The sequence below is a fragment of the Myotis davidii genome, unplaced genomic scaffold (assembly GCF_000327345.1).
Source record: "Myotis davidii unplaced genomic scaffold, ASM32734v1 scaffold37, whole genome shotgun sequence".
Taxonomy (NCBI): Eukaryota; Metazoa; Chordata; class Mammalia; order Chiroptera; family Vespertilionidae; genus Myotis; species Myotis davidii.
Genome location: NW_006289395.1, coordinates 2,138,397 through 2,163,774, shown reverse-complemented (window position 1 = coordinate 2,163,774; position 25,378 = coordinate 2,138,397). Strand labels below are relative to the sequence as shown.

The following is a 25,378-nucleotide window of genomic DNA, read 5'->3' as shown; positions in this document are numbered from 1 at the left end:
GGCCGGCCTCCTCCGCCCCGGCGGCGCGGACTAGTAATGAGACACTGGGAGTCACCGAGTTCACGTCCCTCCCTCGCTCACCTATTATAAACCACCAGACCTGAATTTAACCTCCGCCTCGTCCCCCTCCGGGCGGTCCAGCTGTGGAATAAGAGGAATGATACGTTTGAAAGCGCCTCGTAGATTGCAAAGCCCTGGCCAGTTCTAAGTGTCTTGTCATTAGGTCCAGGTGAGCACGTTGCAAAGGGAACAGAAGACTCCCCAAAGGGCAGGCGCTGGCGCGGTGAGAGGCGCGCAGTGGGAACTGTGAAGGGACGGGGAGCGCTTTTGTGCACCGCGGGTTCCACCGCAGGCTCAGGTGTGTGCTTGCACGTGGCGCCACTCCTTCCAGTCTGTCTGCGGGGTGCGGGAGGCAGAGCCTTTCCCAGGACCCCACCCCACCCCACCCTAGGACCGGAACTGGGAGTCGCGTGCTGCCCTGCGTGAAATAACCCAGATGGGTATGCTTTGCTTTTTTTAAACTACAGACTAGGTTAGAATCATTTTCCAAAAACTTACGAGATTTGGCCATTTGTTTTAACTGGTGGAGAAACGGACTCAGGTTGACACAATATACCGAGGTCACCAAACCCATAGATAGAACAAATGGAACTCCGCCTGGGCCTGCGGACTGCCAATCCCACAGGCTGGCTCTTTCCAACCTCCGTGCTGTGCAGTATTTGCTTATCAGGAAGTTTTCTGGGTCTCAGACATTCCACCTAAGCGCTCACCTGCTCATTCCTTGACGTGTAATCCTTGCTGAATTGTTGCCCAATCAGAATTCAGTGGGCCTTGCCCTGCCCTTGATTCCCTGGGTAACTGCGGGACTCCACTCACTCTATCTTGTAACGGTCAGGTTTATAATTAATCGGGCAAAGTCTTGCAAAATGAATTTCTCATGTGTCTAGCTCTAAAAGAGATCAGTCGTATGCATTATTACATCAACGCCCTGAAATGTTATTTAATAAGTGAAAATCATTGATGAAATATCCTCCTTGATATATCAAATAGGCAGCAGCAAATCACTGAATGCAAAAAAAAAAAAAAAAAGGAGCATTGGTTAAGGATAAAGAATGTGCTAAAAACAAAAGACTGTGCTATGCATTGGGGACTCTGTGTTTCCGGAAAACAATGTTTACCCTCGCTGGGAAAGAAGACCCGGTGGGATGATCAATACATGAGATCCAGTCCCTCGCCCTTCTGATGGTGAGCACAGAAGAAAGATTTTATGGCCAACTCCAAAAAAGCACCTATGAAATGTCATCCTTGATAACCACCCCAAGATCCTCAATAACACATTTTCTTGGAGAAAGCCCTGTAATTCACGTTTACCTCTCTACGTGTCCAGAATTCTGCTTTAATACACTATTTCACTTAATCCTCACAGTAACCTTTGGAGCAGGATTTTATTCTTGAATTACAAAAGAGAAAACAATGGCTCAGAGAATAAAAACTACAAAAAACAAAAAAACTACCCAAGATCCAAATTCAAAGTCTTGCCCGTGCAGCTTGACCAATGAAATAATGAAATGCTGATGAAGAAGGTGAGCTTGCCTCCTTATTTTGAGAGGCATCAGCAAAGCCATCTGTGGATGTAGCAGAGGAAGGGCTGTGGGCTTCGCAAAGTCCTAGAAAAGAGACTCTTACAGGAAACCAACCACTGGACGTTTATTCATAATACAAACCTTTAATTACAGCTTGGACAAATGACCCTTGGACGCATTTCCATTTTAATGTACAGCTTAAGAATGTCACATACATTCTATAAAGGGAAGGAGAAACTTAAAGAGGAAATATTTTGAAACTTATAGGTAACACAAAAAGCACAGATGTGTGAAATCAAAACCAGGGAGTTCTCTGAGCGCCACGGCCACCAGAACTGTGTGCCATGCCGAGTCAGCCCTCCCAGCTTCAGGTGGTAAACGGGCACTTCCACCGGAGGATGGCTCCGTCCGCACTGACGCTGATGATGTACTGATTCCCCGGGCTTATCCGAAGGCGCGTGATGGTGCCACTGTGTCCAACCCCAACATGAGTCACTTCACCCTCGTTATAATCCCAAACTTTGACCAAGTGGTCCTTTCCACCTGCAAAACACATTTGTATGGCATGGCTCTCACAGAATGCAGAGAAGCAGCCCTGGTCTCAAATCCCCCAGGAGGGTACAATTTTGTCCCAGAGTTCACGACCCTTTCCAAGTCATTTGCCGCTACATCATGTGAGCAGTCAATAAAACACTGTTAGGAAGCCCCTTGAGTATTCCACAAAATACCACATGTGGGCGCGCACGTACAGTGCGATTGAAACTTTGTGGCCCATGCGCAGAAGTCAGTTTTCGGAAAGGCGATAGACGAAACAAGTATACAAGACGAGTGTGGATGGGAGAGTTGGAAGGGGTCGACCTCAGCGAACGTACCTCAATCAGATTGAGGACGTTTTTAGCAAAGGCCAGCTTAGGAGTACCCTCATTAAGTTAAAAACAATGTACCTACCTATATAGTTTAAGTTTAAAAAATTTGGCTCTCAAAAGAAATTTCAATCGTCCTACTGTTGATATTTGGCTCTGTTGACTAATGAGTTTGCCGACCACTGGGCTAGGCTGTCTGTTGTAGTAAATTTGAGGGGGGAAAAATGCAAAGCGGTGACATCAACCTTGGTCCCACCACCCAGAAATAACCACTAATAGCACCTTGGTTTCGTTCCTTCCAGTCTTTTCTCCGTAGTCTGCAGGTACACATTTACATCTGTGTACGTGACACGGGTCACACCACGTCTGGTTTTATATATTGTTTTCCGTAAATGTGTTTATCAAACTGTAATTCACTTGGGACTTTAATGTCCCAAAGAATCAAAGAGCCTGGCAGGAAATGATATCGATGTTGTTCCAATAGGCATGTTGTGTGGTAAATGCCCCCTGGAAGTACTGACTTCAAAGCCTAGCATTGAAGACTTTAGGGGGAGAGAACAGAACAAGGCCCCGTGGACAGCTCGTGCCACTGACAGTCCCATTTCCATCGTGAAGGCCCACCACAAAAAAAACCCAGCCATGTAAGGCTTCGCTTTTCTTTGTCCCCCTAAGGCTCCTGGGCAAACGTTTCCTCTCACTGAAACGGGACTTTTGCGTTTTTATTTTCCAACCACACTGGCTGCAGGGCTCAGGCCTGAATCAAACCATGTTGCCCCTTAGACCCTTTTGTGGTCCCTTCCAGTCGCCTGCTGCCTGGGAGCTCCATGTTCCTGCCCAAGTCAGTCAGGCCTGGTGTTCTTGTGTGACCCGGGGACTGACCTGTGACAAAGTGCACCCCGTCCACGGAGATATCCATCCCATTGATGGACCCAGACGAGGAGCCTTCCAGCTCTCTGATGACTGACCCGTCATAGACTTCCCAGTAGCCAATCTGGAATTGGGAGAGAAGCTTTAGGAAGAATTCGGCTCAGGGGAATCATCCACATCCACGCGCAGGCTAAGGGAAGGTGGCTCTGCTTTCCATAGAAGGCTCTACTTTATATAGCAGGATGCCATGTGGGCTGAGATTATAAATAGGCTCACGCAGGGGGCGGAGAAATCACGTTCATATTTTTAGTATTGGTTTTTTAAATGTGCATTCTATTTAGAGAGCTGTCGATAGGCTGGAAACCCGGATTGCGACAGAAGTGCTTTTGATCAGACAAAGCAGATTGAGTCTGAACTCAGCTGTAAAGGAAAAGGCACCAGCCACTGCCCGCACTTCCCCACTTCCGCTCACAGCAGGCTCCGAGCGCCCGGCCTGGGGGAAGGGGAGCGTTTCCTTCCTTCAGCGGGACAGGGAGCCCAGCCGTCCAGAACGTCCTGAGACCCCACCCTTAGTCCCAACTTTTTGTTCTGCCTCAAAACAATTAAGCTTTCCTCAGGGCAGGGTTTTAAAGACACACCGTTACTATCAGTCCCTCCTGGGGAGGGAAACTAGTATAGGAGTGGGATCGGGGGGAGGGGAGAAACAGGAGCTCAAGGAGAGAAATTTTCCTCTAAATAGACAGATTTTATACTTTTTGAACTTTGAAACATAAATGTACAGCCTATTCGAAACTCAAATTTCCTTCTAAACCAGCGGTTCTCAACCTGCGGGTTGCGACCCCTTTGGCGGTCGAAGGACCCTTTCACAGGGGTCGTCTAAGACCACCCTGCATATCAGATATTTACATTACGATTTATAACAGCAGCAACATTACAGTAGGAACGAAAATAATTTTATGGTTGGGTCACAAATGAGGAACTGTATTTAAAGGGCCAGAAGGTTGAGAACCACTGTGAGCCCTTGACTAGGACTCAGGAGTGTGAACTTGGTTTCCTGTTGATGGAAACTAACTGTGTTCCCGTCATTATGCCAGGAACCTGTATTCCTCTGAATCTAGGTAGAAATGGTGTAGGAGAGATATATCTGGCTGTATAATTTCATCTGATGTCTGATCACTTTAAATAAAGTTCTGCTTTCACAGGCAAAGCATGAAGAACTAGAAAAGCACGCCAAGAATCCTTGTTCTCAGGAAGCACACCCCTACAAGGCCTTTGTTCTTCATTACCAGCTTTCCCGGCCAAAGAGGTCCGAGCGGGCCTCCCCTGGGAGTTCTAGCAGGCCTCAGGCTTTCCTGGATATCCCCCACCTGGGACGGTCTTCCCCAGATCTGAGCCTGGCTGAGTCCTTTTGTCACCCGGGCCTCAGCTCAAATGTCACCTCCTTAAGGAGGCCTTCACTGACCGCCTAGCTAAAGCAGCTTCCTTCCTCCCAGCCAGTATCATAGAACCCGTTCTATTTGCTTTCCCTATAACTTGTTCTGTTTTCTTTTCCTACAACTTGTCCTGTTTCCTTTTTAGCTCTTTCACCGTCTCATATCCATCCTGTTCACTTATTACTCGGTGCTTATTCATATGTTTGTTTACGTGTGGACCGTCCAATTCCAACCCCTCCTGCCCCAAATAAACATATCAAATAAGTAAGTGGCATGACAGCAGGGACACTGTCATGTCCCCAGCACTCAGAATAATTTCACAAATTTATGATTTAAAAATCCTGGTAAAAATTCTAATAAGAGGGAAATAGACTGTTCATACACTAAAACCTAAAATATAGTAGTAAATATCACCCTAATTTAGAACCTTAAGGAACCATGTATCAAAGCATTTATAGTGACATTGTGCTACGCTCCCTACTACCCACCCCACCCCAGTCCCAAGAGGAAGCCCACATAGACCACAAGTCAAACAGGGTGTTAGAGGATGGGAGGCATAAGCCAGTTTGGGCCAATGAGACACAAATAACTAATAAGTCCTGGATGGGCCAGGCAGCATTTCTTGGGTTTTTATGAAGAAGTATCTTTGGGCAGTGGTCCCCAATCACCTGAGAAACTTAAACAGGTAAAAGCCCCACTCCTCGAGTCTAATCTGGGTGGTGTGGGATGGGAGAGGCACCTTTAGTATTGTCTTCCCTACAATCTTGTTATACTTGTAACTCATCCACTTTCTCTGTGGCTAGGAAAAGATAAACATGCAACCCCCTCTTCAGTGATCTCAAAGTCTGAATTAGAAGAATCCACATCCATTCATTGGATGTGCAGATCTGATAGGATCTGATTTCGCCAGCAGGGTGGATGGCACCCCAGCATCCTTGCCCCTCCATGTGCCTCTCTGCTGAAGCCTCTTCTCCAAGGAGAAATGTCCCCCCAAAAGGAACCAATCTTCACCCGAGGACATGTACTCTCCAACTTAAAAGATTTAAAAGATTTTTAACATATTGATGAAGCAGAGTGATGAGAGGAAATGAGGAGCTCTGGTGTCATTCCATTTGAACTTGGTCAAAGTGACAGCTGGTTTGGGCACAGCAATTCCTTCCCGGCCTCAGAAACTTCCTAATAATAAAAACCAATATCTATGGAGTATCCCCCCTGGCGCAGGCACCCTGCTATGAGCAGTATATGCAAGCGTGGCTTTAATCTTCACAGAAACTCTATGAGGTTGGTGGCAACATCATGTCCGTTTTACAGATGAGGAAGTGATGGTGCCAAAAGGTGACAGACATAGCACGTCCCAAGAGCCACGCTGATCAACAGCAGAGACCATCCTTTGCACTGGCATGTCCAGAGCCTGCACCCTCCGCCACAACACTTTGCTTTTCTCTCGTACCAGAGAGATCTCAACTCCTGCTTACCTTCAGGGGTGCTTACCTTCCTGTCTGTCCCACTGGTGATGATCTGGAACTCTTCAGGGTGGTAACAAACGCACTGGAACAAGGTATTGGCCAGGATCATCTGACTCCTCCTAAGACGTCTGAAGCATAGATTCAAAAGCTGTAAAACTCGACTGCTTTCTCTCCCCTGGAAAACGTATTTGCTGTTCAAACTGGATTTGGCGCAAGCTTGGATTAGGGTTGGTTCATTCATTCCAAACAAGCGTCCTGTGACTGCCCACTCCCCTTCCACATCTCCCCACTGCACCGATGGGGCAGTCAGAGGGTTGGGGGAGGGGTTTCCCTAAGGACAAAGCCCAGGACTACATGGGATGCCTCGAGTTCCAGTGAGAAGGAAGTAGGAGGCTGACTGGGCGTCCCCCTGCTGTCTTCCACACCGTGCACTTGACTCCAGAGGCCCCGCTTCCCAGTGAGGGGCCCTACAAGCTGAGTGCCAAGTGCGGGGGAAGGGCTTTCAGAACCGGAGGTGGTTGGGCCTTACCTGCGGGACTTGGATTCAGTAGGTTGTGATAAAGCCCACAGATCTGCATTTTTAATCAGCACCCCAATGGACTCTACAGCAGTCTGAGAGCCACTGCGTTAGGTACTGTACCAAAAATATGTAAATTAGCTTCACCTTCCCCAGGTGAGGTGGATGGGGGGGCCGTCTCACAGGCCAGGCTCCCCTGGGTAAAATAATGTCCCTTCTGCACAGTTTCTTCTCATTATGGGAGTTTCCAAACATGGTACCTGAACTGAGCATTTTCAAAGATTTGGGCACAAGTTAACCAAATAGTCCTGCTTCAGAGCAAGGAGGCTTAACGCTCTGAAGTGGTCGCAAACCATCCATGGAAACAAGCGTAGACATGGCCTCCTAGTTATACGTTTCCCAGTGGGAAGTGCAGGTGAAGGCAACACGTCCCCCAAGTATGGTCCTGGGGCCAGCACCGGGGGCCTCATTTGGGAGCTTTTACAAATGTGAGATCTCAGATGATACTCTAGTGAAACAAAATCCACATTTGAACAAGATCCCCAAAGTTAGAGACGCACAGAACCCAGAGACAGAGGTGTGCTTTGGTTTTTGTTTTAGAATGTATTAAATAAAAAGTGTCCTGCCTTTGCCTTTAGTTGCCATTCTCTTCTCTCCAATCAAGAAAATTTTATATTCTTTTGCTATATGTATGTGTCTGTCTATCTCTCTATCTTTTCCTCAATACTTAAGTCTCTCTAATGCAGTTAGACACAAAGGTGAGGCATCTTTTTAGTGGGAGAAGGGTGCTTGGCAGGAGGAGGTGCTGGTGGAACAGGGTCTAAGTCTCAAAATAAACACAGGAAAAAATGCTTATTGTCCAAAAATATCCTTGAAAATACTTTGAGTTACTCCCACACTAAAGTGTACATGCTTTGGTCTTGTATAGGGAGACCCTGAGAATGAGGTCAACTGAGGGCAGGGCAATTCGCCACTCCCCTACTCCCACCCCAAGGCAGGCTTGACTGGACTTCGTGGAACGACCAGAGGAACTGCCCGCATTGCCCAAGGTATGTCCCTTCTGCCTCTGGGGGAATACTTCAGAGTTGAGTTAGTGTGAGTTAAATCATGCTTCACTGTGTGTATCCAGAAAGCGACTGCCCTGCCTGTCCAGAAACCTCACACCCCGCTTCTCCTGAAAACTATTCCATTTCTACCAGCATCCATGACCAGCCATAGGGATAAAGGGCCTCTGGTGAACATGGCTCTATTGCTGCCTTAAGATGTCTATACTCGGTTTGAATCGTCTTTCAAGCTCCACCAAACGGTGGCATTGCTGGGTTTGTAAGTGCCGCTCGGCCCTCCCCATCACAGGTACCTACACAAGGTCCCAAATGATGCAAGTGCCATCCGTGCTGGCTGTGACGCACTCCTCATTGTTGCTCTTCACCCGAATGCAGGACACGGAGGACTTGTGCTCCTTCAGGGCCTCCTCCAGCTTCTGCGTCTGGCAGCCTATCTGCCACACCCTCACCTGGAAGCCACAAAGCACAGCTCTCAGTACACACCTGGGCTTTCGAGGGGATAAAATAACTTCCGAGAGCTTTCCCACCCCGGCTCTGCCTGTCTTCTTCTCCCCTCAGCTGAGTGGGGTGGGGGTGCGGAGCTGCAGGCCAAGGAGATTCTTCCATGGAGCAGGAAAATGCTCCCAATGAGCTTGCACCTACTTCTACCGTCAGGGCTGAGAAATTTATTCAATTCATGCTGCTAAAAACAACAATGCAAGAGCTGCTGCTAACCCAATTTAAAGACGATCGCTACTCATTTCTTCTCAAATGTCTGGTGCCGGGAAATCTCATAGGTCCTCAGAGCCATATTTAAATGTTCACATCAGCTGCTCCATTTTAACCATTTAAAAATCCATGGTCTCCACTCCATCAAGGCCAATACCCACTTTAAAAAGAATTTTTATTTTAGAGAGAAAGGAAGGGAGAGGGAGAGAGAGATAGAAATATTAATGGGAGAGAGAAACATTGATTGGCTGCCTCCTGCATGCCCCCTATTGGGGGGTTGAGCCTGCAACTGGGCCATGTGCCCTGACTAGGAATCAAACCAGTGGCCTCCTGGTGCCTTGGTGCATGGGTCTCCACCCAACCACTGACCCACACTGGCTGGGCCCCACTTTTTATTTTTTTTTTTAAAAAAACTTTATTAATACCTTTTTGCTATCCTGAAATTCGTAGGTAATACAACTACCTACATACAAATTTTCAAAATAGTCCATACGAGGCCCGAACGGTAATAAAAAAGGGAAGTGATTTAGTTATTATTGCATGTCCAGTAATGGATAAGTGGTCTGTTACAACTGCACCTGAAAACATAACAATATAGTCAGATGTTTATGACTTCTTATGATGAATACATTTCATGTAAGAAAAATGAGAAGAGCAGAAACTATTTCGTGGAAGTAATATAAGAATGGAAGAACAATCGTCTAGGTGGACACGTCTAAGAGCTGGTGTTAGGATAAGTAAGTTGTTTGTACCTGATGAGAGGAAAGTAACCTAAATGAAGGAAAACATTCTAAACCACTTTCTCAGTAAAGAAAATTAGGAAGCATGAGGTATCCCAAATGAGCTGGGCCATATGTTTTTTTACGGAGTCCAGGTAATATCCCTGGGTTAGGATGTGGGATGGGATAATGACTTTTGCCAAAGAAAACAAATCTCCAATCTTGAAATCCCACTACATGCGGAGGCACACATGTGGTCTCTTTCTACCTAATATGTTGTGGGCCCTGACCAAACAGCCCCAGGACCAGAACTTTGGAGGTACCGGGCACCAGCCCTTGAGGTGTGGGGTTGCAGGGGTGGTTGGGGTATGCTTAGGGGGTAAGGGATACAGTGGTGGGGTTGGGGCCTTCACAGCTCAGGCAATGGCCATTTAGCAGTGAAAATGGAACTGCGTGAGTATTTCAGCAACTACTGCATTCATGCCAGTGCACACCTGCTGGCCAGCAGCCCTGGTCTGTAGTACTTCCCAAGACCCTCAAGACTGTTTTTTTGGAAGGGAAGTTCTGAAATAGCTGTGGGGAATGGCAGGAAAAGTTGACATTGTCAGAAGATTGCTGAGCAGGGCAATGACTGTAATGGGTCATTTCCTCCCGCAGCTCTCAGCTCAGCTTCAGGCACCTTGAATGCAGATAGTCTGGTCCGAGCCAAGTCTTAGGCATCAGCAGGGCAGATGCCGCAAATGGCTGAGGGAGTGAGCCAGGAAGCAGCGTGTGAAGGGAGTCAAGCCATGAGGGTGGTGACAGGCAGAGCCCAGAGATGGTCCAGGGCTGGGTGAGTCTCTAAAGCACCTGAAAAGTGGCTGGTGCAGGGAGAGATGTCCTCTGGGTGAATATGCACACCAGAATTTGAAGACTTGGTACAAATAGAGTGTGAAATAGCTCACTGACAGGAGCACTGTTATCTTCACATTTCCACAGGGAACTGAAGCACAGAGAGGTTAAAAGAACACACCCCAGTTCTCACCGCTGGGCGGGGATGGGGTGGAAGTGAAATCTGAGCCCAGGCAGCAGGACACCCGCACCTAAACGCTCAGCCACTCATCTGTTCCGCCCGAACTCTGCTAAAGGCCGCATCAACATGCAGTGTCTTTCTTCTCGCTGATGTCATGCCTAGGATAGCATGGAGAAAAGAAAGGCAAAGAAAATGTCCCGTGTCCAGAAAGGGAAGGCAGGCTGTGGGATAGGAAAACAGCTGGGGAGTAGGGGAGGGAGACACTAAGATGAATGTCTGAGTGAGAGATGCTGTAGGCTCATCAGAATGATGGAAGGAAGAGGGCAAGTGTAAGCATTTCAAAATAATGGCCAAAACATCTGGGCAGTTTAAAGAATGGATTCTAAAAATAGCATCTCCTTTAAAAGATAAGATAAGGCCCTGACTGGGTGGCTCAGCTAGCTGGAGAGTCATCCTGTTACACCAAAAGTTTGCAGGTTCCATTCCCAGTCGGGGCACATTACCTAGGTTGCTGTTCGATCCCAGGTTGGGGTGCAAACAGGAGGCAACCAATGGATGTTTTTCTCTAACATCAGTGTTTCTCACTCTTCCGCTCCCTTCCTCTCTCTCTCCCAAATCAATGAACATACCTTCGGGTGAGGATAAAATAAAGATAAATAAATAAGTACATAAAAGATAAGACAAAGGCAATTTATGTAACTATGGTCTTTGAAGGGAGGGAACAAGCATGTATTCCAAAACTCAGGCAAAACACAACTTGGATTCATAGTTCAATTCCATACAGAACACTTTCATGTCTGTATCTCACATGTCCTTTCTGTGAACAAATGTATTTATATGAGGATTTATATTATGTGAATTTGAATTTATGGTGTAGTTTAGGGTTTTGTCAAAATTTTAATTTGGGCCTGCCTGACTTGTAGAGCAGATTAAAAAAACAAAACAAAACACCAAACAATGAGGCAGTCACACTACATTGAGGGCTATTTCTAAAAAGACTCTACCTCCCCTTCCCCGCCGCCACTGATGATCCTTTTACAGTCGCTGGTGGTAGAGATGGCCGTCACGCCGATCCTGTGGGCATTGTTAATGGCATACATTAAGCGGCCCGTCTCTGGGGCGAAGGCTCGGATTTTACCGTCATCCCAGGCTGTCATGAAAGGAAAACCAAAGACAGGCAAGATCAGTATAGCATACTCTCTCTGCAGACTGTTGCTCTCCGAAATCATAAGGGAAACTCAGGATTGGGGAGCAGTGGTGGTGATGGAGGAAAGAGGCCAGTCCCCCACCAATTGCCAGGAACCCTATCACCTTTTCCCCTGACTCCCCACACTGGTCACACCTGGCTGAGGGAAATGAGTGGCCTTCGTTGAATCTGCCGCCATGTACACCCTACGTCAATGGAGAGAAGTTGGAGTGGGGAGGAAGGAAGGAGACCAGCTCCTACTCTCCCATGAGCTGCAAAACTTCTTATATTCAACTAGCTGTTGGATATAGCACCTGGGTTGTATAATTTAGCATCCCCAAATATATGTTGGCTTCTCACCCCGCCCCACATCGTTAAACCCTGATGCTCTTTCCTCCACTCCCGCCATCTTCCGCACCTCAATAAAACTTGCCACTCAAGAACACAAGCCAAGAACTTCAGAGTCATTCTTGATTCCTCACTATTCCATCCACCCAACATCTAACCCATTGGCAAGTCCCATCAGCTCTACAGTTAAATACCCTGAGTCTGGACTCATCCGCTGGGACCATCTGCACCTACGCCATCAGCACCTGTCTCCTGGGCTTCTTCCCTGGCCTCAGCCTCTTGCTCCCCTAGAACCAATTATCTATGCAGGGGTCAGGGTGAGCCTCTTCAAACCATGTTACCTCCTGGATCAAGAACTTTGAAAACATTCAACCTCCTCTACTACCACTCTCCCTGAATGCTAACCCCAACATTATCTACGAAGATCCAGACACACTGGTCATATTTCTAGTCCTCAAGTACACCAAGCTTTTTCCCACTTCCAGGTCTTTGTTCTTGCTGACCCCTCTGCCTGGAATGTTCTTCCCCCACATCTTTAAATGGCTGGCTCCTTCCCATCATCTTTAGTGTCACCTCTTGACCTTAGCAATGTTAAGTAGGATGCTCTAGGCAGATCTCACTTCATCAAAAACTTGAGGCAGTGAGGGGGAGAAGAAGGGAGTCATGGGGTTATCTGGGGAAGAAACATTCCAGGCCGACTGGACAGCTAGACCAAAGATCTTATATGCAGTGTGTGTGAAGAACAGCAAAGAAACAAGTATGGCTAGTGGGGGTGACTGGGAAGAGGCAAAGTCGGAGATAAGAAGGTGAAGGTTGGGGAGGTGAGAAGGTTATGTAGGGCCTCGTAGGCAATTTCAGGGACTTTGTACTTTACTCTATAAAAGTAAAATACCTTTGAAGCCTAGAGATGGCATGATCTGACTTTCACTTTAAAAGCAGATTTCTGGCTTCTGCGCTGAGAATAGACTGAGGGAGAAGGGTGGTGGGCAGGGGCAGAAGTAGGCAGACCTGGTAGGAAGCTACTAGGGTTAACCTAGGAGAGAGATGATGGTGACTGAGACAAGGGTGAAAATGATGAGAAGTGATGGAATCTTGGATATACTCCGAAGGGGGAATCACTAGGGGCAAATTAATGTGGGGTATAAGAGAAAGAGGAGGTGATGATGACCTGAATGTTTGTTAGCTTGGAGTGTAATGTAAGCCAGGAACTCCTGGTGGCCTCTATGTCGAGAAAGAACATGCCCAAGGGGGAGGCCAAGATGGAGGCAGCAGAGCCGAGAAAAGAGGGATGAGATGGGTTTCTGATGTCACTACTTTACTAGCTACACCTAAAGACCCACTTGACTCTTCACTGATATCAACCACTGAGTCTACTTTTTGAAGCCTGAGGAAAATTTTACATGGATTAAAATAATAAGACATTAAGAAATTATTATTTTATAGGAAAATATTATTTTTAGAGATGTATACTGACATATTTATAAATGGAATATTGTTATCCTTATAATTTATGTTAAAACTAGAGGCCCGGTGCACGAAATTCATGCATGGATAGGGTCCCTCGGCCTGGCTGGTGATCAGGACCAATTGGGGCCTTCTGGCTGCCAGCTGCCAGCTGGGGCCTCCCTTCCCCAGCTGCACTGGCCAGGGCCTACCTTTGTTCCGCATCGCCCCCTTGTGGTCAGTGCATGTCATAGCGAGCGATCAAACTCCTGGTCTCCTGGTTGAACTCCAGAGGGGACAATTTGCATATTAGGCTTTTATATATAGATAGATATTTTGGCATAAAATAACCAAATTAAATTTCCTTTGGGATATAACTTAAAGTCAGGATTTTATCCCTTGAACAACATAAGAGGTTCTAACACAAGTGCCTCGCACTCACTAAAGGCTCAAATCCATTCTGTAATCGAATTGCTAAATTTCCCTGCTAGAGCGAAAGCTACATGCCATATGTAGCAATTCGGGAGGAGAGAAATTTGGTGCTTCCTAGCTCAGAAAGTCTGCCAGCTGGAAGGGAACGCCAAAGAGAGGCTAGATTAGAAGCAAGGGGCAGGTGGCTGTTTCAGGTTATCCACAGGTAGAGACGGGCGTATGATGAGAATGGCACGATCCAGAGCCACAGCCAGAGCTGGACGCCACATCTGAGTATGTCGACATTACCGGAAATGATGCTCTTGCCATCTCTCATGAAATCAATGCTGTGGCAGGTCATGTTGGGTACAGTGATCCGCAGCAGCTCCCTGTTGGACAGTGTGTGCCACACTCTGATGTCCCTCTTGGCACAGGTGGCAAATAGCTCATCAGTGCCACTGAAAAGAACGCACCGAGAGAATATGAGATGCAGCCAGAGAAGATGCACGGTGTTTCTTCGATGTATGTTTGACATTACAATGTGTTTCATGGGATAGCGGGAAGGATGCCTCTTAGGCACCAATTATCTCAAGGCCTGATGGTCCCTCAGGTTTCTTATGTAAAATGGCATCTGATGCCCACAAATCATCTGTGAATGATCTTCTGTAGTCCTTTCCCTTGAGGAAGGGTTGGGACAAGGAAAATGTCAATAAAGAATTCTTTCCATGTCCTGGCAGACTGGAGGATAGTAGGTAACATTTCTTGAAATAAAATACATTGTAAAATATTTATATTAAAAGAGGCTAAATGAAACTTGTCCTGTACAGAATCATTAAAATTTCAAAGAGGAAAATGAAAAGGGTGCTAGAATTCATGTTTGCAAATAATTCAAAAAACACTTTTTTGCTTAGGGATGAGAAAATATAAGATTGTGGACAAGGAAGAGAATCTCAGAGTAATTGGTCTGTTAGATTTTTTTTTTTTTTAAGGACAACTTATAAATAGATTTTAAAAATACCAATATGTTAAAAAAAAAAAAAAGTACAGATCCTTCCAATCTGGATATGAAAAAGGAGTCAGACTGGGGCACAATAAAGAGAAAAAAAATCATAACCTGTTATGACTTATTATGTTAAGAGATGGTAACGTGTATTAATTAAATTACATTTCTTTGGACACTACACTGAATCTTCATGTTCTTATTGTTTTTGGGGGTGAAAATAGTTTCCTCTTCTACTTACAATGGAAAGACAATGTCCTCTACGCCTTCAAAGTGACAAGTGGTAATGAGAGTCTCCTTGAAATCCGTGAAGTTGACGCGATAGATGTACGATTCTTCTGTTCCTACAAAAAACTGGTGTCCTTCCCCCCGGAGCGCAATAGAGGTGATACAACCTTGTAGCTGGATTTTCCTTTGAGGAGAAGCAAAAGAGTAAAGCGGAGTCACTTAACAATTATTTATCAACCATCTGAAGCATCACAGAGGACACAAAGCAGGCACATGACCTGGGAAATGACTTCAAGGAGGTGACACAGTTAGAAGGGCAGGAGGTACGATATTGGGTACCCATGGTCAAGCCTAGGTTACAACAGGAAATCTCATCGGTGAGATGTAGTTCGAAATGGGTTGTGCGATGTGGTAGGATTTGAACACAGGGAATGTTCCAGACAGGCATACAGGCACAAATGACCATGGCAATGAAATACTTCATGAATCTATTTTTAGAAAATGATCCTAAAATCAGGGGGGGGGGGACCCTAATGTCAAAGGATGTTATTATAACCTTATTCAAAAGAGCGAAAAATTGGAAGCAACCTAAATAATTATAATGGAATAATTAGATGATCTATGAGACAGCAACTTTAAAGAATAGTTGCCTAGTCATTAAAATCATGTTTAAAAGCTTATGGAATCTATGTATATAAATTATCAAAAAAAATTTTAAAGATTATATAGTAACATTAACAATGTTTATACTGTTTGCATTAAGTAACATATCAGAATATAAAATTTTATATACCAAATAAGCACAATGATTTTAAAAATTATATGAATAACACAGACAAGAAGTAGTAAAATGCTAACCATGGCTATCTTCATCAGAACTTACAGCGATTATGTTATCTTCTTCCACTTTCCAATCCCCCTGCTCCCCAAATGCATAGTGAATATAAGCTTAAAAAAAAGAATATGTAAGTAAATGAGGCCTTAGAAACCCAGCCTTCTCTGCAACTGATTTAGTTTTGACAATAAGAATTCCGTGGGGGTTCCTGTGCACAGAGATTCATGTGTTGGTGGGACATAGAACAGTAAGTGAAGAAAGGGAAGACCCCAAGTCATATTCCAGCTCCTTCACTGACTAGAGCTCTGTGATTCGGGGCCTCAGTTTACTCAATCACAGAATAACCCCTTTTTTTCAGGGTTGCAGTGGAGATTAGAGATAACGGAGGTGACCTACGGAGCCCACAGGGGAAGGCCAAGAACTATTGGCTACATACTGGCATCTGGGCTCCCTAGAGGACAAGGTGGAGCCCGGGGCTACAGGGCCAAGGCCAGTGGTCTGTGTTAGCACACGGCTAGTCCCATGACTTCTTGTGTGAGCGAGTTCTCAAGCCCAAGGAGGCAGAAATCACGGCACCCCGTTGGAGCCTGTGCTTCACACGGGGTTATTTGGGGGACGCTTAGAGCACAGACCTTGTAGTAATTGCTTGGAGTCTATTTATTTTCATACAGTGGGAACACTTGTGAATTAAAAATAAGGGGTTAAATAATTAGGGGGTTCATTTTCTATTTTCACTTCATGTATCCAGAATCCACCCAACATGGTTCTTAAGTTGCCTCCCTTCTTTTTTCCCCTTCTCAAAAACACGTAACTTGTCCAAACACAGTCTCAATAAGACCTATGCTGAGCTCTGGATTTCAAATTGCAATCTGTTCCCGCCTCCCCTTACGCCCAAATCCCCCTAACCCAGTGGTTCTCAACCTTCTGGCCCTTTAAATACAGTTCCTCATGTTGTGGCCCAACCATAAAGTTATTTTCGTTGCTACTTCATAACTGTAATGTTGTTACTGTTACGAATCGTCATGTAAATATCTGATATGCAGGATGGTCTTAGGCGACCCCTGTGAAAGAGTTGTTCGACCGCCAAAGGGGTCGCGACCCACAGGTTGAGAACCGCTGCCCTAACCCTACATCCTCCCCCATGTATATCCATGGTTCAGTACTTGTTCCGTGTTTGTCTTTTCCCTCCTGCCAGAATGTAAGCTCCAGGTGGGCAGGGATTTTTTTCTTCCTCTTTGTTTACTTTGTTCACCGATGTGTCCCAAGCACCTAGAACAGCACCTGGTACATATTCTTAGTACAGATTTGTGCCAATGAAGACAACTGCTGCTCATGCCTACAACGTGTATGGAACCACCCCTGACTCCCATGGAGCTGTCAAGGACCACGTGGAGCATGTCTGGGGTTCTGGCTTTTGTTGAAGCTAAATTCAAATTCTGCCTCTGCTCCTCTGACCTCATCATTCCAACAAGATCACACCCCGCTCTAAGTGTCTTTACAAAACCTAAGAGATACTTTACTTTATCTGGACCATGAAGTGCTTGTATTTTATCTTATATTATAGTGACTTTTTCATACACACACACACACACATATATATACACACATATATATATATATATACAACACACTAGAGGCCTGATGCACGAAATTTGTGCAAGGGGCTCTGCCCTCGCAGCCCAGGCCAGCCCTCACAACCTTGGCTTCGTCTGGACGGTTGTCCGGAAGGATGTCCGGGGCGGTCGTTCTGCTGTTCAGTCTAATTAGCATATTAGCTCTTTATTATATAGGGTATCCTCAAAAATGTACTTTGAATAATTATGAAGGCAGTGTTTATTAAAATACATTTCATTTTCAAAATTGAGCTATCAGCTGTTAAGTGTATATACATTTTTGTGAGACACCCTGTATATATATCCTTATCCCCAAACCAGACTGTAAGTTCTGGAAGGCAAAGACCATGCCTTAGCGGCTTTCTTCCTTCCTTCCTTTCTTTCTTTCATTATTATTATTTTAATATCTTTTTATTTATTTCAAAGAGGAAGGGAAAGGGAGAGAGAGATAGAAACATCAATGATGACAGTCATTGATTGACTGCCTCCTGCACGCCCCCTACTGGGGATGAGCCCGCAACCCAGGCGTGTGCCCTTGACCAGAATCGAACCCAGGACCCTTTAGTCTGCAGGCCAACACTTTATCCACTGAGCCAAACCAGCTAGGGCAGCTTCTTTATTTTTTAACAGCATCTAGCACATTGGTTTGGATGGAAGAGGTGTTCAACAAATACTTGTTAGTAACAATGTATAAAGTTTTATTTCATTTTCTTTAATTTAGATAAGCCAAGCAAAGTACATAGCATAGTATCTGGTTCAGAGAAATAGGTGGTAAATGTTGGCTATTTTTATTAGAACTTGTATTCAAATGCATTAACTACTAACATAACAGTTAAGGGGTACATAATGGATACCCATTGCATAAGACATTTCATTGAATAAACCAATTTTGAAAGTTTGAAATGTGAGGTTATTTGTTGAATAAGTTTATAACAGCTTATTTCCGCTGTCATGGCTCAATGTGTTAACTAAATACAGACATGTGTGTATTAGAAGAGAAGCATTTCCCTGGGTAACAGTGGACTACTTTGGTTTGATTCAACACAAGCCATTATCTTTTCATTGGCAAAGAAACCGCCATCTCCTGTGATTCCAATTACTCATTTTAACAGCAAGATGAAATTCCTTAACCAAGTATCACGTTGCCAATATCAGTTTTTTGTGGGCTTTAAGCAAACCGCCCTCTGGTGGGTCCCTCCCCACCCCAGCCCTGTGGGGCCTGGAACTTACTTGATGGGTTTATAGGTGGGGCTTTTACAGAGGACCAGCAGTCCGGTTCCAGAGCCCACCAGTAACGCCCCCATCTTCAGGCACTTGATCGCTGTCACTCCCTAGGGGCAGAGAAAGCACCATGAAAAAGGCCAACCGTGTTCATCATGAAGACAAAGCATGGCCTGGCACAGTGGGCATGGCCAGGGTCGTGTCAGTGCTGCCACACGTGGCTGGGATGAGGCCCCTGCAGGGGTTGTCTGTGATGCACTGCAGGGCTGGCCCAAGGGCTCGGTGCCAGCCACAAGCTCCTGTGTGGGAAGTAGCCTCCTGGTCCTGCAAGGAGCGGACTTCCTCCCTTTAAAACACCTGTGCAGGAAAAATATACTAAAAAATTAACACTTTCTATCCACACAGACGAAGGTAGAGCAGAGGGGCAAGCAGAGCCCCCAGCAGCGTTTGTTCCTCAGGTGCCACCATTTTCACTTGACTCTTTTTTTTTTAAATTTTGTTTTATTGCTTAAAGTATTACAAAGAGTATTACATACGTATGTGATGCAGAGAGACCATGCTGGACATCCAGAGAAGACTCCTTATTGTCTGGTGACTCTATTGTATGAACTAAAGCACACAGTACATCATCTGACAAATAATAGAGACATTCAAAGCCATCTTCAGAGTTTGGGGATGCATGATGGCCATTTTGTAGCACCTACTGTAAAGTTCTAATTTAAAAATGTGCTTGACCAATATTACATTTTAAAACTTTCAATAATAATACAGCCCATTACTTTATAAGCTTGTGTCTTAATCAAGTTTGAATATTATAAAACAAATATTATGTTCTTTCAAGACATTAAATTGAATTTTGCCTGTTCTGGTTCAAAATTCACCTCATGATGTTGGAGAAGAGAAACCAAGGCTCAAGAAGAATATGAAGGCATGAACCCAAAGTGCCACAGCAGGACAACAGGGTGAATGCCTGGCCGATGAAGAGACAGCCCTCATACGTATTCTTAGCATTTGTTCAGGGACTTGGGGAAGTAAGAGAGAAAGAGCTCAACAGAGCCTCAAAGTTACATATATGTTATTTCTAAATAAACTCTCTGAAACTATAGATGATATTGTTCAAGTGACAGGTTTTGGAGTCTGCCTAAGTTCGTATCTCAGTTCTAACACTTGCTAGCCATGAGATCCTAAATCAGTGGTTCTCAACCTTCCTAATGCCGCGACCCTTTAATACAGTTCCTCTTGTTGTGGTGACCCCCAACCATAAAATTATTTTCGTTGCTACTTCATAACTGTAATGTTGCTACTGTTATGAATCGTAATGTAAATATCTGATATGCAGGATGTATTTAGGCGACCCCTGTGAAAGGGTCGTTTGACCCCCAAAGGGGTCGCGACCCACAGGTTGAGAACCGCTGTCCTAAATGGTAGGTGCCTTAGTTTCCTCATCTGTAAAGAATGGATAAAAAGGGTACTTATTGCCCTAGCCAGTTTGGCTCAGTGGATAGAGCGTCGGCCTGCAGACTCAAGGGTCCCAGGTTCGATTCTGGTCAAGGGCATGTACCTTGGTTGTGGGCACATCCCCAGTAGGGAGTGTGCAGGAGGCAGCTCATCAATTTTTTCTCTCTCATCGATGTTTCTAACTCTCTGCCCCTCTCCCTTCCTCTCTGTAAAAAAATCAATAAAATATATACTTTTTAAAAAAGGGTACTTATCTCATTAGACTGTGGTAAGGATCAAATGAGATAATGCAAAGGAAGTGTGTTTAATGTTATTGTTACAATCATCACATCATCATCATCATCTTCATTTTAGTACTGTCTGCCTAGTAGGCCCACTTGAAACCATTTTAACTTTTTACCTTTTTAACTGTAGAGCAAAGATTTAAGTAGAATTTCAAAATGGGTATCAAGATCACTTGATTTTCCAACCAAATGTCTTCAGTGATACCTCCTAACCCATTGTCCCACAACAATGATTTTCTCTTCACGGGCATAAAAGGCTTATGGAATCGTAGCTTTGTGGAATTGACCATCAGGCCCGATGGTTGGGAGTGAAAGCATTCCTAGCGCCGCTATGGATAGCACCAAAGTGACAAAGGTTAGAGGCACACTAAGACAGCCAGCATCTTTTCTGGGGAGGCACTTAGAGCCCAAGTGCTGGGAGGCAAAAATGCCCAGCAGTTTTCATATTGTGTTCTGTGGAGCCCTTTGGGGGTGTCTCTGGAGTTGGAACTGGCAGCACTCCCAGCCTTGCCTTCCTTAACCTGATCTGTTTTATCTTCATGTGTTTAATATATCGGAATCCCTCCCCTAATAATAATTTGAAAAAACATTATATAGACTACATCTCAACCTCCTCTAGGGTTATTTCTAAACTCTTTTCTACTTACAGCTTTCAACCATTTTTGTGCATCGCCTCAAAATGTTGAATATTAAATGATTATATGATTAAGAAAACTCTGACATGGCCCTGGTTAGAATGTTGTCCCATACACCAAAAGGTTGCCGGTTTGATCTCCAGTTGGGACTCATATGGGAGGCAATCGATCGATGTTTCTCTCTCTCTCTGTATCTCTTTCTAAAAATCAATAAAAACATATTCTTGGGTGAGGATTAAAAATCAACAACACAAAACACTCTGACATATTCCCAGGAACACAGTGCAGTATTTTAAAACTTCTTGGGAATGTCTGATGGAAGGTATCTAAGTTTAGTTAGAACCATCTGTTCCATTATCAGACATGACATAGGCAGGTGCACCAGCTTTCACATTCAAAGTTGAGTAGAAACAACCCTTGTAACTTTCAGGGGGTGCTGGGAATAGCAGCATTCACTCTGTAAAGTTATCCTTTGATTGTAGACCTTTTTATTTTGGTTAAATAGCAACATCTCTCACTGGGCTTTTTACCAGGATTCTTAGCAATTCTGCAAATATAAACAATAGACAATTTCTAGGTCTTCTCATGACTTCTAATGCTGGCCAAGGCTGAAATCTACGATCTAGTTATTAGATTTAAAAGGTTATATGTACCTAACATCTTATAGATCAAAGAGCATGCGTCTCTTGCACATGGCAACAGGCTGCCCACACGCTGGGACCAACGTGATTACAAATCACAAGCCCCAGGCCGTGTGTTTTGAAGATGGGGAAAAGGTGTGGTTCGGATGCCCTAATTGAGGATGCCTAAGAATGCCTTCGCTCTGAATATAAACAGAGATGAGGGCCTAGAGAGCTAGGCCGTGCAACTTGCAAATTTAGGTGTGGCCTTCGGTAGGTCACAGACTTTTCTCTTTTTTTCCACAGACTCTTCCTTAACTAGAGTCTGCATCGGCAGCGAAGGGAAGACATCAATGGAAAACAGCAAAGCAGAGCCGACTGCGAAGGTCTCCACTCACCAGACTGAATTTGTCCTTCACGGGCCCGGTGTCTGCCATCAGTTTAGTCCTAGGGTTCATTTTTAGAATATCTCCAGTCGTGGTGCCCAGGTAGAAGAAGCTGTCATCACTGGGCATCTAGGGGTCAGAGGACAAAGAAACCTGAAGACCTGGCTTTCCCCAGTGACGCCCATGAGCGGTCAGGGATGGGATGAGCTTTCTCTGAAACACCAAGACCTACAAAGGCGCGCATGGCTACTTCTTATTTCCTCAGACCCAAAGGAGGGTAAGAAAAACTCGGCTGAACTCAGAACTGGCAGAAATCTTAGACTGCATTTAGCCTGTTCATTCACTGAAGTCTATCTGTGTCTGAGGTTAGTGTGCATACCCTGTGGGCTCCATCCCTTGAGACTCCTCCAAAGGGCTCCTAGGATGCAGCTGTACTCCTCCAAAGAGAACAGGCATTTGCTTTATCTCCTATTTTCCAAAGGCTGTCTCATAAAATGACTATTCGCGAGACGAGAGGAACAAGTCAATGGAGAATGGAGTTACAAGTCTACGTGTATGAATCCACCTTGAAAACATATGAATCATTCCTCTTTGTGGAAAGACTGCTTTTCAACAATGACTTGCATTGTTAGGAACTTTATTTCCAGTGGCAGAGATAACATAAGTGGTACGGCGATGTGCCTTCTGGCCACACTGCTTCCCTCCATGTGTCAGCCCAGGTCCCAGTATTACAAGACCTACCCAGCGTTGTGTCTGGTCTAGTCCAGCTCCTCTCTGACTTCTGACGGGAGCTCCAGAATTGAGACTGTCCCTCACCTGTACCTCCTCACTCACTATCTCATATGTCCAGACCTCCCCTCCCTACCCAAGCTCAAGGTTCATGTACACACACACACACACACACACACACACACACACACACACACCTTGGTCAGTGCTGTTAACAGGAACTTGCACTAATAGTTCGTTAAAAGAACACAGAGTAATACTTACTGTAATACACATGACTATCCTTTTCATCTGTCCTGTTAGGCACTCAGTTGGCCAGATTTTTCTATTTGGGAGATCCAGTTCCCATACTCGAATTGTCCCACTACAGGAAAGAAATTCACAATCAACTGGGTGCCCATTTAACAACCACTTCGCCTCTTCTCTGTTTCCTGTATGTCTTGAAGCCAAAGAGAAGAGAACTAGCTATGTTTGAGGGTTTCTTATAGTCTAGTGCTCTACCGAAGACCTTCCATCTGAGGGTCACAACCGCCCTGCAGGAAGGGCTATGACCCCCCCAACTCTCCCCATGAGAAAAGGCAGAGGCTGCAGACACCAGAGCAAGGACTCACACCCGGCTCTCTCACTTTGAAGCATACACTCTGCCCACTAGAGTGAAAACAGACTTAGAAATAAACAAGGAAACAAATGAAGAGCAAACCGGAGTTCATAGATATTGATCTGTGAGGAAGTTTTTTCAAAGGAAGGACTTCTGCCAAAACCGGTTTGGCTCAGTGGATAGAGCGTCGGCCTGCGGACTGAAAGGTCCCAGGTTCGATTCCGGTCAAGGGCATGTACCTGGGTTGCGGGCACATCCCCAGTGGGGAGTGTGCAGGAGGCAGCTGATCGATGTTTCTCTCTCATCGATGTTTCTAGCTCTCTATCCCTCTCCCTTCCTCTCTGTACAAAGTCAATAAAATATATTAAAAAAATAATAAAATAAACGGAAGGACTTCATTATGGGGAGTCCTGTCTTCAAGGAAGAAGAAATGAGACAAAGCAACAAAAAGTCCAACAAAATCAGCACCTAACACAAGACCTGGCAGACAGGTGATAGTTCCTCCTTGTATGATGAGTTCATCTGACTTAATAATTGTATAAATATATCATGATCAACATCACCAAGACTTTAGCTAATATCTTAAGACAGAAAATGCTAAAAAAAAAATCTATTGATCAAGTTCAGTTTTTCTTTTCCTTTAGCCCCCAGAGTTATTCACATAATTAAGTGTTCAATAAGTATTTTGAATGTACTTTCTAAACTAAAAAGAAAAAGAGCTTTTCCATGGCCTTCCCACTCACTGGCATTTCGAGGCTGAAATACTGGGGTTTGCAGGATATCTCTTGGAGACAATCGGATGGAACCCCTGAACTTGGGAGCATCGTGGAGAGCCCAGGGTCAGGGCGCCATCCCAGAAATCTTACTTCAGGGGGCTTTTTCTCAGCCATCAGGGTCCCATGAAATTAAAGCAGACCTAGGTTAGAGATTGTCCTAAAAACTTCTGTTTTGACTCAAATTCAAGTTTGCCTCCTGGAGAAATGGCGTCCTCGGATGTCGGAATCGGTTGATGCTTACAGCTGCCGAGGAGCAGGGCGACTCCATCACATAAAGGCCTCGTCCACCGGCTGAAACCTGAACGGAGCTGAAGGGCCTCATGGTCACCAGCCCCGGAGACAGGGCAGGATGTGGTCAGCTGCTTCAGGGTCCGGGTACCACCCTAGTCAGGTTCGCTCCTTAGGGGCCCCTCCTCATTGTTATCCAGGGAACAAATGTGTGCCACGCGTCACCAGGTGGGGACAGGAGGCAGTACAGGGCAGAGCAGCACAAATGCTTGGCTCTGGCGGAGAAGCAGGCGACACCGTGTGTCTCTCTAGACGGGAAACCGCAGGTGGGGCAGAAAGGATAGTTCCAGCCAACGTAGACTTCCGTATACTGCCACCCGGCATTCACAGATGTTTGACCCTTGAACTGATGCGTGGCATGAAATAGGATGCCTTCATATAGGCTGGGGAGGCTGTAGATTAATTTTTTGCAGTTAAGCAGATGCTGGCCTCAGTTCAGACGTTGGTCCCCTACTGGCAAGGATCTCACATGGCTACTAGTCAAACCCTTGAAGCTTCCTGGAACAGCTCATTCTCAAACTATCATTTCATAAAACCTAAATCAAAAGCAGGTGGGAAAAAACCTCACCCAGTAAGCGAATCTGCAAAACGCTCTGGGAGCACAGCTTGTGGGTGATGTGTTATCAGTAACACCTGGACCAGAACCGGAAATGGATTTAGCAGATGAGCAGAATATTTTCGGTGGGAAGCACAGAATTTTCAAATAACCATATTTAAGACTTTAGGATATGTTTCCAGGACGGAAAACATGTCCCCCCCACACACACACTGGAATGACCCTGTTTTCTGCAGAAGCCAATAAAGTGGCTTATGGGCCCTGCGCCCCCGCCCGCAGATGCGTACTTCCCCGCGGTGACAAACATCTCGTCGCAGCCCCCCGAGAAGATCACCGCGGTGGCGTTGCCCACGTTGAGGCCGGCCGCAGGACTGCCGCAGATGGCGTCTCTCTTGGCTATGCTCCACACCAACACGCTGCCAGAACGAGAGGGACACACAAGTCAGGGCCAGGCGGGCTCTCAAAATAAGAAACCGTTCTTTCAGTAGTTCTAGAAAAAAGGGAAAACAGGTTACTTACAAAGGAACAAAC

At 45.4% G+C, this 25,378-nt stretch overlaps 1 protein-coding gene across 1 annotated transcript in view; it reads right to left on the bottom strand.

The window, feature by feature from the left end:
- Positions 1-1,541: 1,541 nt before the first annotated feature.
- The window catches only part of CFAP52 (cilia and flagella associated protein 52), a 42,530-nt gene continuing 18,693 nt past the window's right edge, over positions 1,542-25,378 (bottom strand). The window contains exons 4-14 of the mRNA XM_006761679.2: positions 25,135-25,263; positions 22,894-22,993; positions 21,913-22,029; positions 18,527-18,627; positions 14,862-15,032; positions 13,930-14,078; positions 11,237-11,382; positions 8,091-8,242; positions 6,238-6,340; positions 3,326-3,437; positions 1,542-2,126 (exon numbers count right to left, since the gene is read on the bottom strand). Coding sequence (XP_006761742.1) covers positions 1,951-2,126; positions 3,326-3,437; positions 6,238-6,340; positions 8,091-8,242; positions 11,237-11,382; positions 13,930-14,078; positions 14,862-15,032; positions 18,527-18,627; positions 21,913-22,029; positions 22,894-22,993; positions 25,135-25,263 — 1,456 coding nt within the window. The 3' untranslated portion in view covers positions 1,542-1,950. The remainder of the gene's footprint in view (positions 2,127-3,325; positions 3,438-6,237; positions 6,341-8,090; positions 8,243-11,236; positions 11,383-13,929; positions 14,079-14,861; positions 15,033-18,526; positions 18,628-21,912; positions 22,030-22,893; positions 22,994-25,134; positions 25,264-25,378) is intronic.